The 14427-nt window shown below is 41.3% G+C and overlaps 1 protein-coding gene and 1 long non-coding RNA gene across 3 annotated transcripts in view; one reads left to right on the top strand and one right to left on the bottom strand.

Annotated features, from left to right (window-relative positions):
* Positions 1–14427, top strand: part of LOC148188249 (uncharacterized) — a 158244-nt gene that overhangs the window by 14516 nt on the left and 129301 nt on the right. The window lies entirely within an intron of this gene.
* The window catches only part of iglon5 (IgLON family member 5), a 118550-nt gene that overhangs the window by 11436 nt on the left and 92687 nt on the right, over positions 1–14427 (bottom strand). Inside the window, exons 3-6 of the mRNA XM_042490323.2 lie at positions 12230–12462; positions 10461–10580; positions 797–928; positions 396–516 (exon numbers count right to left, since the gene is read on the bottom strand). Of these exons, the coding sequence (XP_042346257.1) occupies positions 396–516; positions 797–928; positions 10461–10580; positions 12230–12462 (606 nt within the window). The remainder of the gene's footprint in view (positions 1–395; positions 517–796; positions 929–10460; positions 10581–12229; positions 12463–14427) is intronic.

The following is a 14427-nucleotide window of genomic DNA, read 5'->3' as shown; positions in this document are numbered from 1 at the left end:
ATCAAAACCCAGAACGCATTCATGAACTTTCTATATAAAATAGTGTAAAACAGTGATTCAGTTGAGACTCATAAAAGCTGGATGTTAACCAGACGCTGCACTGAGACATTGACTAATCGTCATAAAATGAAAGCACGGGTTAATGATGACACCTATGTGATCGGCTCCACTAGAGGGAAAGTTGTCCTCTACAGCCTCCAAACTGTGTCTGAGCAGGCCCACTGTACATCATTGTTTCAGAAGCTGGTGTTTATGGACTCTGTAGAGCATTTTTCAAAAATCTTGATTGTGTGTGTAAAAAAGCCTCTGCAGAGTGAGAACCAAAGTCAAAGGAAACATGCATTTTAGATGGAGCTTAATGTGAAGAGGAGCCCTGAACTCTGTGGCGTTCTCACCTGTGGTCATCTCTGTACCACTCAAAGGAGGCTGGTGGGACTGCCATGGCTTCGCAGCGCAAGATGGCCGTCTTACCCAAATGGGCTGGCATGTTCTTCATGTCTGTGATCATGGGGGGGTCTGGCAGAGAAAACAAAGGAGAAAATAATGGACAAACAGAAGTAGGGAATTCAGCAATTAGTATACATCAGCCCTCTCCGAAACGTAGAGCCAGGTCAGCACAGGGTTGCAGATCCCCTCCAGAGAGAGCAAAATTCAAATGTATGAATTCATACATAATAATGCATCTGAAGTATTAACATATATCATTAATACATCATTGTTCTATAACACCGTAGGTCTAGTGTGAGCTGAATTATCACCACTGAGCTGTTGTTGTGGTGCAGAGAGGAATACTTACAGTTGACTGTGACCTTGACCTTGCGCTGATCGGGTGGAGCCACTCCGTTGTTGGTGATGCATTCGTAGTCCTCAGCCTGCTGCCTCTTGATCTCTGTGATGTCTAGGAACTCCCCGTCACTCACCAACCCATCTATTGACATAAGATGTTAAGGGTCACTATACATCAAATGCAAGGTGACTCAGGCTACTGATTTATGCTTGCAGACTGACATCCAGTTTATAGCTAATATAGCTAACAGAGCTCTGGAAAGGCACCAATGCACATGTCAGATTTCAACATATAGTACTTGTTCAAAAGATTTGGATGACAATCCCACGCTTCACTATCCAGGATCAGGATCAGTACTTTAGCACCATTTTTTTTTATAGTAACATTGTATTAGATCACCCTGACCCACATACAAACTTTTAAAGATTACCAAATCTGGGTACCCAGTGCTCTTAGTGGGACTGCTTATCACGATGTAGGCAGCTACGTAAAGAACAACAGATACAGTAGTCAGTGTGGGGTCACTTTAAGTGATGTTATTTACAAAAACAGAAAACAGTATGAGGAATACAACTGTTTAATGACGTTCTTATTGCAATTAATACAAAAAGATTAAGGGAAGTAAAAATTCAAATAATTTTGTTTGATAGTGATAGCTATTTGGGGGATAACTGTATCTACTTCATTACTAAAGTGATTAAACAAATCAAGTGCAAAATATAAATATATGTAAATATATTTGTCCAATTTAGAAGTTTTTGCATTTTGATCCTGAAATCCACCCTGAACCCACGTTTCTGGTGGGACCTGGATAATCCAGATTTTTTGGATTAAAAGTATCCCAATCCTACACTAATCCTACTAAAAGTTTGGAAGAACGCATGCTGAAGGTTTGATCCAGGTCAAAACCCAAACTGATTATATGATGTAATCTTATTGCTGAATCCTTTTTTTTCTTCCTTTGAACCATCCACTTTCAGGATTTGATCCCATCTGTTTGCCAAAGTCTAATCAAATTACTTGAGAGCAATTGGGCCCTTGAAATTCTCTCCAGTACTAACATATAGTTTCATATGGTGAAAATCAATGTCACAAAACAAGATTACACATAAAATACGCAAATCATGGTTCACAATCAACAACACATCCTAACTCTTAACTCATCAATTATTGACGCTTATCCGTGGCCCTGTACACTTCACAATATGACGTCCCAGGTACCCCTCCTGTGTCAGCTTTGGATGCTCATGAATGGCATGTCAATATATGCTTTTTTCATGCATTGTGTCTTTTCCCTGTTTTCACAGGGAAATAACAGCTTCTGCATGTTGAATACATAAAGTCATTTGTCTTTTAAATGCATCATTTTCAAAATAAACTTAGAATGTTTAGTTAAAAACTTTGTCTTGAGGTTTACATCCTTTGGTTTAGGCAACAAAAACATGTTTAGGTTTAGGAAAAAAACATTATGGTTTGACTTAAAACATGTGTGTTTCTAACTAACTTAACGCAATGTCACATACATCACGTGACATTCGTCTGGCATTGGATGCTACATTTACTCACACATACCGCCGCCAGAGACTGCCTTAGTGTGTTGTGTTCTGACAATGAGGGCCACTGACGAAACAGCAGTGTTGGGAGTGAGACTGGTTTGTAACGAGCAGTTTTATATAGTCAAAACCTTTCTCACTTTGTTTATTTCTGATTACAAATTGCTACTTGGAATTATTTATTTTGATGACAGAAAACAACTCAAATCAATGAGAAATCAATAAGAAAAAGATCCACTAAAACATATGATGACACTGAATTATTGACAAGTCCTAACAAAATATCTGTAATCAAGTAAAATTGATTATGTTTCTCTCATATTTGTAGCATGACCCAAACTAAGGGCCTCAGGCTGGTTTATTGAGAAAAATAATGGTCAGTCAGTGGCTTCTTGTGTAGATGCAAAGTAAATAAACAGGATTTGACAGCAGTGACACCATTACTTTTACAGTGTCAGGGGAAATTGTAAGCTTTTCTTCCAGGCAGCGGACACACCAGGGGGTGGTGGTCTGTTCACTACATTATGCACTGAGAAGAATATTTGGCTGTTATTTGATGTTGACAAACTCCCAGGTGCCCCCAAAACAGAATTAGTCAGTCTAGCACTTTCACTCTTTTTCCTCAAGGCGACAAACAGCCACAGAATCTTTTCAGAGGGGAGAGTCGAAGGGACGGGCTACAAGTTATTGCTCCTTCATGTGAGGGAATGGATGTTGGGGGTGTTATTGGATCGACAGCAGCGGAGAGAGGAAGAAGAATGAGTGTGAGAGTGCACCCCCCTCCTCCCTGTAAGTCTTAGCAGCCAGCTGTCTCAGAGCCTCCAAAACCATTAGGCCTTTTTTTCCTCCCCTTTACCCCATTAAAGAAGTCAGACTGTGGAACACGACATAATATATAATCTCGCCACTAACAAGGAAATCCAGCTCTTAAATTGCTGCTCACTTTTCCCTCTCAAAGCCCCCCTAAACATACACACAACCACTGTCAATCAGTGGACCTTTACTTCGACTCACAAACACCCAAACGGCGCCCGGGCACGTTTGTGAGCAACACCGCCGCAAACACACACACATACACACAAAAAGGCGCTAAACGCCATGATTATTCCTGTCAGAGATTAGCGCGGCGGTTCTAATTGAAGATTATACTGGAGGATTATTAGTGTGGCTACTGAGCTGGAGACGATTATTTGCAGCTGCTGCGGCAGAGGCTGAGCAGCGAGCGACAACCGCTGTGATGGCTGCTTGTGCCACCCGAGCAAGTGTGGGCAGGCGCTGGGTGCTGGGGTGGGTGAAATGTTATTCACTCATTCCATTAGTTTAATAAATATAGCTCTCTTGTGACATCTCTGTCAAGCAAGCAGAGCACCCAACATTGCCAGAGGGGGTGGCTGAGGGTGTGTGTGTATGTGACGGGGGGAGAAAGATAAAATCAGACAACTAGCACTGGAGAAATTACACACAAGGCTGTTACAGATGACTTCCAAGAAATAAAAAGGACAAAGAAAATAAAAAAAATGAGAGCGATCGTGCTAGAGAGCGCATTACAGACACAGAGAGAGTGGTAATTTGCAAGAGATACCGAGCAGGACGCTGAATGAGATACACAGATATAAAGATAGAAGAAAAAAAGCAACATTAAGTGGGAAATGGAGAGATGTCAAGTTGTGTATTTGATGTAGTTGGCTCTTTCGTGGACTTTTCATCCTCAGCACCTATGTGTGATGTAATATGACAGTGCAAAGCAGCCCTCTCACTCTCCCTTTCTCTCTCTCCCCTGAGATCTCTGGACTAGCATCGCACACCTCTCTCTACTTTGGTGGGAGATCATATCTGACTGCAGCGGGCCCCTGGCACTCCTACAATGGCCTGTAAAATACATCTCCATCAACCACTTATGGCTTTTGAAGGAGCCTGACTCCTGACCACCAGAGATAGTTGGATTGCACCTATGAATGAAAGGAGGGGAAAAAAGGATCAGGGGTTCTGGCTTGCCCTACAGTAAGACTGTGCTCTATTTCCCCAGCAGTACTTTGAGCCTGACTAGATCATCAGGGCGCTTGATTTCTCGGCTCCTCTTATCCATTTCCATTACAAAAACTACTGTCCAGGCAGAGAGGTCTGATGTCGGGTTAAAACAGAGAAGCACAGACAGCCTGACAGACTGTACAACTGTTCCTTTGGAAGAGTAAAGGGCTGGCCGGTGTGTTAGTTGACTTGAATGAAGCTACAATAGAGTTTAAACCTCCTCACACATGCCTGAAGTTACTCCATGGCCTCCTATTCAGGTGGTTTACTCCAAACGCTCTCTCACCTATGTCGTCATGTATTACTGCTTTGCAGTGGAATTTCGTGTCTTCATATTACATTCCAGGTATCCTTCTGCATCTGCTGTTTAGGTTCTGTGAGGCCGCTACCGTGATGTCAACACAAATATGTGGGATTATGTTTAGGTTACAACAGCACTTAACAGCCAACGCCAGGATGTCAACAAATGCACATGCTGGCACAAGTGGTTAGGATTAAGCGGCAAGAACCCGGATGGTTAGGTTTAAGCCGAAGAGGCACTTGGTGTAGATGTAGAAAAAACCTATCACATTCAGACGGGAAGCGAACACTGGACTCCTGCATGAAAGTCCAGGATTTGTCAGATCCATCCTCCACCCCTCCTGCCAAACATGAAGGGACCTTCATGTTAGGTCTTTATTGGCAGTATTTCAATCTGCTGTATGATCTGGACATACAGGCTCTGTCCAGCCGCATTCTCAACTGATGCCTATGGTCCATTTATCATGCTGCTGCGGAAGGTGTCGTCTAGGAATTAAGCGGCGTGTAATGACACTGCAAAGGGCTCTGTCCAGCTGCGTTCTCGGCTGACGACGTCCAGCGGCATATCATGGGGATGAAAAGAGTGGCTTTTGGCGTCTGAATCTTACACCAAAAGCACTGCAAAAGCGGGGATATTTGATGACTTTTGAATGAGAACAATAATGGATTTTCAAATCCCAAGAAAAGATGAAAAACAACAATCGTCTGTGTAGCTAGGGTCTGATGTATCCTCTGAGCCATAGATCTCCATGTTTATCCACGCCAATATTCAGGCTCTTCTCATGCACTGTTTGTATGTTTTCCTACAAAATGTAATGGTCAAAAATTCATACTTATCCTGAGTAATCATGAGCTAGTGATTTGCGCATAACCCATGTACTAACCTAAACACAGGAACTTTACTTGCCTAAAACTAGCCTCCATAACTTTGCATCAAGTACATAACGTCGTTTAAAGGGTGCTAATTCATAGGATATCATACAAACTGTTATTTAAGGATACGTCGCATTGAGCCAAAGTTGCACCATTGACATGCTCTTTCATTATCATAAACACGGGAATTGCATTATATTTTGATTTAGTCCCACATACAGCGTCCTGCTGCTCTAAATACTCGCTTGTGTTAAGGCTAAAGTAAACCTTAGTTGGTAAATTTTCTTAAGAATCCACTGCAGGTAAACAAAAACAATCAGTCAGAGTCAAGCAGTTTCTAACGCACCTGTCAATCATGTTGGCCACTGCTCATGAATTGCGGTCAAACTGTCGAACAGCACTCATCAAATATGAATCAAGATCTACTGCATTGCCTATTTCTAGCAGCTGGCTCAACTACAAAATCTTGAGCAATTTATCTGGTGAACAGTTGCAACAAGGATCAAAACAAACACACAATTAATGTACATAATGCTGGCAAAACAAACAGAAATGAATGTGTTTCAGCTACAAAGCCATTGTCAGCCATTGTCAAACAAAGCTGGGATGGCAATTTGTACAATCAGGTGAGGTCGAAGCAACAATCAGGACAGAGAAAACGACCTATTTGCATGATAGGATCCACCTGTGAATGAATGACCCACCCAGCAAAATCCTTTCCTGAGTAGGAGGAGTGTTAGCAGCAATCAGAGACAACAACTGCCTGTGTCACAAGCTGAGAAGTAAAAAAAAAAAAAAAAAAAAAGGGATGCCAAGGATAGGAAACAAATAAGACAAGACTTAAGTTAAGAAGCTATAGAAACTACATCAATAGATAAATGAAGATGCACATAAAAGATAAAACAAAAAACAAAACAAAACAAAAAAACCTAATTACTGTGCAACTTGAAAGCTCAAATTACACATTTCACAGAAAAATCTCAGGGACAAAGTAATGGGGACACATAGCAATTATGAGAAAAATAAAGTAAGAGGCTTTCTTTACCCAACTAGCCTGAATAATTTAAGACAGCATTGAGAAAAAAAAGTGGGAAAATTAATACATACATCTATGAAAAACATATTAAGAACCAAAGGATAATCGGCACGTACAATTTAATAAAGAGCTGTATGACCCTGTTAGTTTCTTAAGTTAGTTTTCACTCCCGTTTAGTTTTACCAACCAGTGGCACAGATAAATTGTTGCTGTGTCTAACCAGTCAATATTATGATATTTGTCATAAAAATGCAAACTGCTCCCACATGAGAGATGCTACCTGGCTGGCAGAGTTGCGAGCTTGCAAGCTTGCAATCATTAGCTGGCAAACTAGCTCTCCGTGTCCATAACATCAGCCACTTTGCACAGTCAGCATGAATATTATCTCGGAAGGCGATGGTCACTTGCCTGCATTCGCTCGTGTCACTGTGTTTTATGAAGATGAAGTTCTTTTACTTTCTTTTAACCCTTTAAAACGTGAACAAATTGGCTTAATCTCTTCCATGTGGTACGAGGAGGAGTGTATCATGTGCAGACTGTATGTATGAACCCAGAGAAAAAATTTGCCACTCCAATAATCATTTCTTTGTCGCTTAAAATAAAACCAGTTTATAATGTAAATTAAAAAAATTCTAATATTTTTCTCCTAAACCCCTCCTCAGGAGTAAAAGAATAAATCAGCAGGAGTTTCTTTGCTGTGCTCATAGGCTTCTCAGAGGTTTCTCAACTCTGACAACAGATAAAATACAGAGTTGAGACTTGTTGAAGTTTCCTTTTGGATCTCTTATCTCACAAGCTGATTATTTCAGACAAATAAAGATCAGTGTAGTCAGAGAGGAAAAAAGAGCATTTTAAGATCTTAAATTAGTATTGGGCTGAGATTGAAGGAAGGCTGTTTCTCAGAAGCTTAATTTAAGAGGTATAAGAAAAAGGTCAAAATCTCATAGTGATGTAATTTTGAGTGCAATTATGTCCAGGAGAAATAAGCTGGAAAAATATCTTATTTTGAATTTTCTTTTCCTATAGTGCCGCTTTCAGCAAATATTAAAAAGCTACAGTTATAAACTTTATACATGGGACAAATTTTAAAGATTTTTTTCTTTTAATGTTATTTGTTAATAACAGCAATATAAACTAGTGCCAGTCTAAATCTTAACATAGAGCATATAAACATTTTTGATAAGGACCCAATAAATTTGTTTAACAAAGAATTGTGAGCAAGATATGCACTGAATGGGATATTTTGCTGTTGAAAAATAAACTTTTGAGGGCTCTCTGGCAACACTTTCCAGCCTTTTCCAATCACCTGATTTAGACACTCAACGTGGACACCTGCTCTTCATTTTCATCAAGCCACACCTGTCCCTCATCAACTCCACTCAGTATACCCATACAAAAACACTTGTCCTCTGTCACATCATCTTTGCTGCTGAAGCTATAGCACTCGCTCCTTTGTCCCTGCCTGTTCATGTTTTCTGCTCATTTTTGTTTTCTGCCGGCGTCCTTTATGGATTTGTTTGACTCTGCTGACTGTATTTGTTGCCAATCTCTGCTTTTCCTTTTCAGTCCAACCTGCTTTTTTGTTGGGTCAAGCTTTTAGACACCCAAATCATCCAACCACACTCAAAAATCATAAACTCCCTGTCAAATGTTTAGACTCTTTATCATCATATTGGTAACTTCTTAGTATAAAGCACATTCCTGTTCCTTTTCATCACAAGTATCCACTTCACACAGAGCCTTTGTGTGTTTTAAAGGATGGGTCAAATGATAAGGCCTCAATGCGCTGGTGTATTTAACTGAATGAGACAGAATGCCCGTATGTCTCTGAGTGGGTCAGCTGATGGATGCCAGTCAGAATGAATGGGTGGGACAGATTGAATCTGTGCTTTGGCGGAGATGAAGGAGGCGGCGCCCGCAAACAGCAGAGCAGCGTCACCATCTGCATGTGAGGGGGGACTCTTTGGTTAAGTTGCAAAGGAGTTGAGGACTTTTTAACAGGTGTCTGTCTCACCTTTAAGGTGGTGCACCTCCTCCTGTCCTACCACCAGACGCACACATGCTCTTTCCTCCACGTACACATTTCTCCTCATCCTCCCTCCCTGCAGTTTATATGCAGTCTCTGAGTAATGGGGACAGATGGCTGGCAGCTTCTTGCTGTTTCTTTGGGCTAGTCCAACCCCCCCCCCCTCTCCGCCGCCCCTGGTCTCCGGCAACTGATGGCTTGGTTGCACAGACTCCCACGGAATAGCAATGCGGCCCCTATCTCTTTCTCTGCAAGCTGAGGGGTTATTGGGGGAGAGAGGGAGGAGAGGAGAGGAGGGGAGGGGAGGGCGGTGTGAGATGGTAAGGGGGCGGCTAGTGAGGGAGGATTATTGCTGACAGAGGAGAAATGCTGTAGGCTTGCAAGTGAGGACAACCGCACAGAGTATGTGATGTAAGCTGTGTGTGTGTGCTTGCTGCAGGTGTGTGTTTGTACATGCTCTTCTATTCTTCTATATTTTTGGGCGTCTGTGATCACTAAGTGCCTGTCCCTGCTTGAGGTTTTGTGTAGGTTCACAAACTGTGCAGAGAAGGACATTGGATGCACAGCAGGCTAAACCCAGGGACAAACAAGGGAGAGAGGAGGAGGAGGAACAGACCTCTGAGCGAGCCCAAAGCTGTCTGTTAGTACAGCAGTACAGTATAGGTTGTGCTTTTGCATAACAGTATAATTACAGCATGTTGAGCAGTTGTACACGCTGACCTATTTATTACTGCTGTCTCGGTGCTGCATTTGATCTGTGTTGCTGCTGCTCTAGTCAAGCAACTCAGCCAATACTGCTGCACGATGAATACGCTTTAAACATGAATTCTGTGACACTGATGCAACACCAGCCTCACAAAGAGGTCATTATTTGACTTTCAAAACAGAAAAGTCAAAATAATAATCCTCGTTCTGTTATATCTACCTCGTCTGTCTTATTCGAAAGTTCAATCTGAGATACTCTGGCACACACACATGCCCAAATCACACACAACAAACCAAAAAGGTCACGGAGCTCATGCAATATGCAATTTATTGTAATTTATTTTAGCCCAACTGATAGGGAAAGCACTGTATTAGAAAACTGAATGTTAAAAGAGACTAGAATTTTTTGCTTAAATGCTGACAATTACTGCAGTAAAATACATTTACAAATATCGAGTCATAGCGCAATGGTATATTCAGTACATAGCAATTTTCTTTATGTGCCAAACAGATGACACAGCACTGCCATTACAGTGCTAATAAAACCAGACAATCTCTAGAGGCCATGTAGTGGTTATTTGCCTGACTTTGGACATTAGTGGTGACAAAGATGGGAACAGATAGGGAATAAACACTGCGCAAATCAAAATGGATTTGACTTCATCTATCAACTCGTGCAGTCTGACCGCTCTGAACTAGTTTTGATTCCACACAATGATGGGAGCTAAAAATAGCCGATTTAATGCCAGAAGTGGCTGTTAGTGTAGGCTGGCACCCCGATGCTGGTTGACAGGGTGGATGAAGACAGATGCTGATGATTACAGGTGGTGCGCTGGGGATAATTACGTATAATGTGCAGTTATTTGGGACAAAACATTGGGACGCAGGGAAAATTCGAAGAGAATGAATTTAAGATGGGGACAGACTAAACAGCTGGGTTTAAGAGTGATGGCACAGGTATGTGGGATAAAGATGTGGACATGGGCTGAATGCTGATAAGCCTTTAGGAGGGGACAGAAGGGGGGGGATAAAAAGACGATACAAAAGGTGGAACAGGGTTAGGGATGAATGTGACGGCAGGGAGATAAAGGTGAAGCTGTGAACAAGAGGTCTCCGGATCTGAAGACAAGCAAACAAGAAGGGGTGGCTTACATTTCTGGTCTTTCCAGGTGACGGTGGGCTCAGGCCGACCCACTGCCAGACAGTAGAGGTTTACATTCTCCCCTTCGTTCACCGACACATTTTTTGAGATGTTGACGATTCTGGCCGGCACTGAAAAACAAGATCAGGCTATTAAAATATGACCTCAAAATCCCCCTTTTTTTCTTCCATAAATTATTGATTACAGCCTGTTAAGGTGTTTAAAATATGATGCAAATCCCTGCACCTCAGACAGAGAGGCAATCAGCTGATTAATGATCTGTGCCTGAGTGCTTACTAAAATGTGCAGCCATACGCTTGACCGTCTATTTAAAATGTACTGAATTCTAAATTGCTGCAAATGGGCATTAAAATCTCCTTCGCTTGACATCTAATCCAATTTGATATTTAAAGAAAAGAAGAACACTGGTAGAAGTGGTAGTCAGAATTTTTACTTTTCAGGTGAATGACCACTCCTGAACACCGCTTTGCTCCGAACTCACCAAGAGTTGGAGCGCTGTGCATGTAGTTAGTTTGATAACAAGATGGCCCTTGAATTTAAATGGCCCATTATCATTGCTTTTAATGAGCTTGGCCCTCAGATTGCTTTTTTTTTGCACAACATATACCAGGGATTCTATTTTTCTCTATCTTGGTGGAGTTGAACACTTGGAGCGATAAAGCACAGATTGGAGTGGCGGTGAAGCTGCTCCCGCTTGATGCACTGACTTGAGGGTGTAATTATTTTGTGTGATATCAAGCTAGGGCTGGAATTGCAGGCGACTTGGAAATAGGTATATATGGTCATCTGTGCCAAGCCTTGCACCCTGCAGACAAGAGTGTTTGTTTGGCTGCAGTGCGATGGAAAAACTCTGTTAGTAAGCAGCTGACATTGTCTCCGCACCTGTGAGCCAGGCCTTGCGCTTTTGTTCCCAGCAGAATGTACCTCATATATCCTGTTAAAAGTTTTTTTTCTGCTGGTGATGTACAACTGCAGTCTGCACAACACACAGTCCACAACATGCATAAAAATTGACACGTGTAGTGAAAGGTCTGAGATCCATCCTCTGGGCAGTTCTGCACTAATGTCACTCAGGATCAGTCAGACTCTCACTCACTTAGCCGCTGACTTGATGACTGAGCGCCAGTCGTAGTCCTGCGCTGTCAGTTATTTAGTCGTTGGACAGCAGCCCCTGTGTACCTCATCTACTACACACGCTCAGTCTCATCCATCTGATCTGCCTAACGTTTAGTTTATACAGACAAGCAACCTGAACTTGTCGCATGGTCGTAAAAAATGTGCTTGAACTTGGCCTTCTCATTGAAACTGTCTTTGTGGTTATCTGTCACCTGCACACATACACACATCAGCCAACTGAGCTTGCAATTTAAAATAAAGATAAATACCAACCTTAAACAGTCAAACATCATGAAAACATTAAATACAGTTTTCTATCATAAATTGAAGCCTGAATTAACACAAAAGAAACACTGACAAGTAACCATAGAGAATCTTAATTGCTTCCCCTGATGTCAAACCTCTTTCACACCCAAAAGACGGCACTGCGCTTGGATGAATGACGAAATGCATAATTAAGCCATTTAGTTTTTATCCAAGGCTGCTTACAGTAACATTGCTGCACGGATATCTTTTTTTGTGCAGCCGCGGTGGCAATCAAATCTGCAGGCTCTGGATATATCAGGGAAATGAGCCAGCACTTATAATGGAAACAGTAAACATTTATTACAGCTTCCTGTTCTGTCTCAACTCAGCTGCTCACCTTGGACAATGAGGTAGACATGAGCGATGCGGGGCTTGTTATTGGCTTGGAAGGTGCAAGTGTAGGGTCCCTCGTCGGTTACTTGCACCTTGTCGATGTGGATGGAGAAGTCACTGTTGTTGCTGTTTGCCAGCGTAACGCGCTTATCCAGCGACCACTTGTCTGTCCCCGTGAACAGGATGTTAGAACGGTTCAGCCAGGCCTTGTGGGTCACCTCCTCGTCAATCCGACATCTGCGATAAGCCAGGAAGTGATTAACAGGTGAGACGCCTGTTTGACATTATGTTAAGGGTTGATATTAAATACTGCTGAGGAGTGATTTTATCATTACATTCATCATCTGTGCAGATATACAGCAGGGTGACATATCAAAGGAAAAACCAACATAAAGAGTTGTCGTGTTGAGCGCACCGGGCAGGATTTAATGCAACTTAAAAATAGATTGCACAAGTCTCTTGAAGTTTACTGGAACACCATTCACCCAAAATATTCCACATATCTTCCCTTTTCTAGTGCTTTTATTAGAGGTGTTCCAGTACCTTTTTTTTCTTTTCTGATAACAATTATACACCAATACTTGAACTTGTATCAGGGCTAATACCAAGTACCAATTGGATGGCATTGCATAAAAACAAACAAACAAAAAATAACAGCTGTATTTTACGAATCCTTTTTATGGCATGGCTAAGGTAAAACCCTAAACTGGTAAGAAAAAATAATGGCCATATCGCTGGCATTTTGCTAAAAAATAACAATACTCCATTTGTCAGCAATAAATTTATCTTTGCTGCTCTCAAACAACAGTTGCCAGTGACTGCACAGTGCAACAGTTTGCCTATGTTACTCTCTTAGAGGCAAAAAGAAGAATTGATTTCCTAAAAAACTAATGTTTCATACGGGTGTGAAACTACTTCAAAGATGTGTAAGATCAAGAGGGGAGGATTGCAGAATGCAGCTGGTTGAAACATTTCCCAGCTAGAAATGTTACACTTTTTACTGAGACCTATGTGTAATTAGAGGTGTCTTCTTCTGCAAAACAAATGGTCGTGGTGAACAACACCAGTAAAAACACTGAATAAATTTGAGTATTAATAGTGACTGCAACCTTTTCCATTACATATAAAAGCCAGCCTTCCAAGCAGCACTCAAAGATTGATCCAAATTTGTCTGCACTGAGTTTGAAAGAGAGACTGAATAAGTAAGAGATATATAAAAAGAGAAAACCATTTTAAAGTTTTCACTGGTCTCTGTGTTGCTTTGTACTGTTTACTAACCTGTTTTCCGGCCTCTCCGTGGCATTGAATGTCACACCAAAAAACAATAAAAAAAACAGCACATACACAGAAAAGGCCTGCTTATCTGCTGCAGAGCCATGTACACATACCAATAGTGGTATCAGAACAACTTATTATGATGGTGGCGAATGTTACTGATTATGTTTCTCCCATAGGTAGTCATTTAGGTGAAAAATACAGTGACTGCAAAGGTTATAGCAGATGATTCACATATTTTTTTCCTAATCAAACCATTCAGGGACCTCTTGTACCCTGTACTGTATGTAAGCATCTGCATTAGTTATGTACTCCACTAATTTATTTATTTTTCTGTTATTTATCTGTCTGTAACCTCTTGGGTAACCCAGCACTAATGATTCTCCATCACTCCTTTTACACAGGTAGAGAAAATGGGTCAAATTATAAAAAAATGTCTGTGATCAGTTACAGAAAACTTTTGATTAAATGGCTGCATGAGAAATAGTTGAATAACATTATTCTCTTAGGAGTTGTTTTGTCTGTAAAATTGAAAATAAATGCAGTCCAAGATACAATTCAAGTCCAGGTGAATGCTGACTGGCCGTTCGCCTAAAACTGTCTGTAAAGTCGAGATTAAAGTTAATGGCAATGAATGAAAACAAATGTGGACATAAGGAAAGTATGAGAGAGTAAATGATAATGGTGCTAGTGATTAAAGCATAGTGAATCACTAGATTTTTTTTTCCTTCAAAGGATGTGGCACACCTCAAAACAAGGACCATGATCCAAAGGTGTAACTTCAGTTCTTGTCTTGACCACTAGATGTCCTTACCCAGCTTCAGCTCACTATGAGGCCATGCCTTTGTAGTCCTCATGTTTAATTGATATGACCTGGATAAATATCACTGTTGAGGTAGATCTTAGATCACCTGCCAAGTCAGCGGC

Source organism: Plectropomus leopardus, chromosome 11, assembly GCF_026936395.1.
Source record: "Plectropomus leopardus strain MGB_pleo_1.0 chromosome 11, ASM2693639v1, whole genome shotgun sequence".
Taxonomy (NCBI): domain Eukaryota; kingdom Metazoa; phylum Chordata; class Actinopteri; order Perciformes; family Serranidae; genus Plectropomus; species Plectropomus leopardus.
The sequence above is the reverse complement of the archived record's forward strand: the minus strand, read 5'-3'. Positions and strand labels throughout refer to the sequence as shown.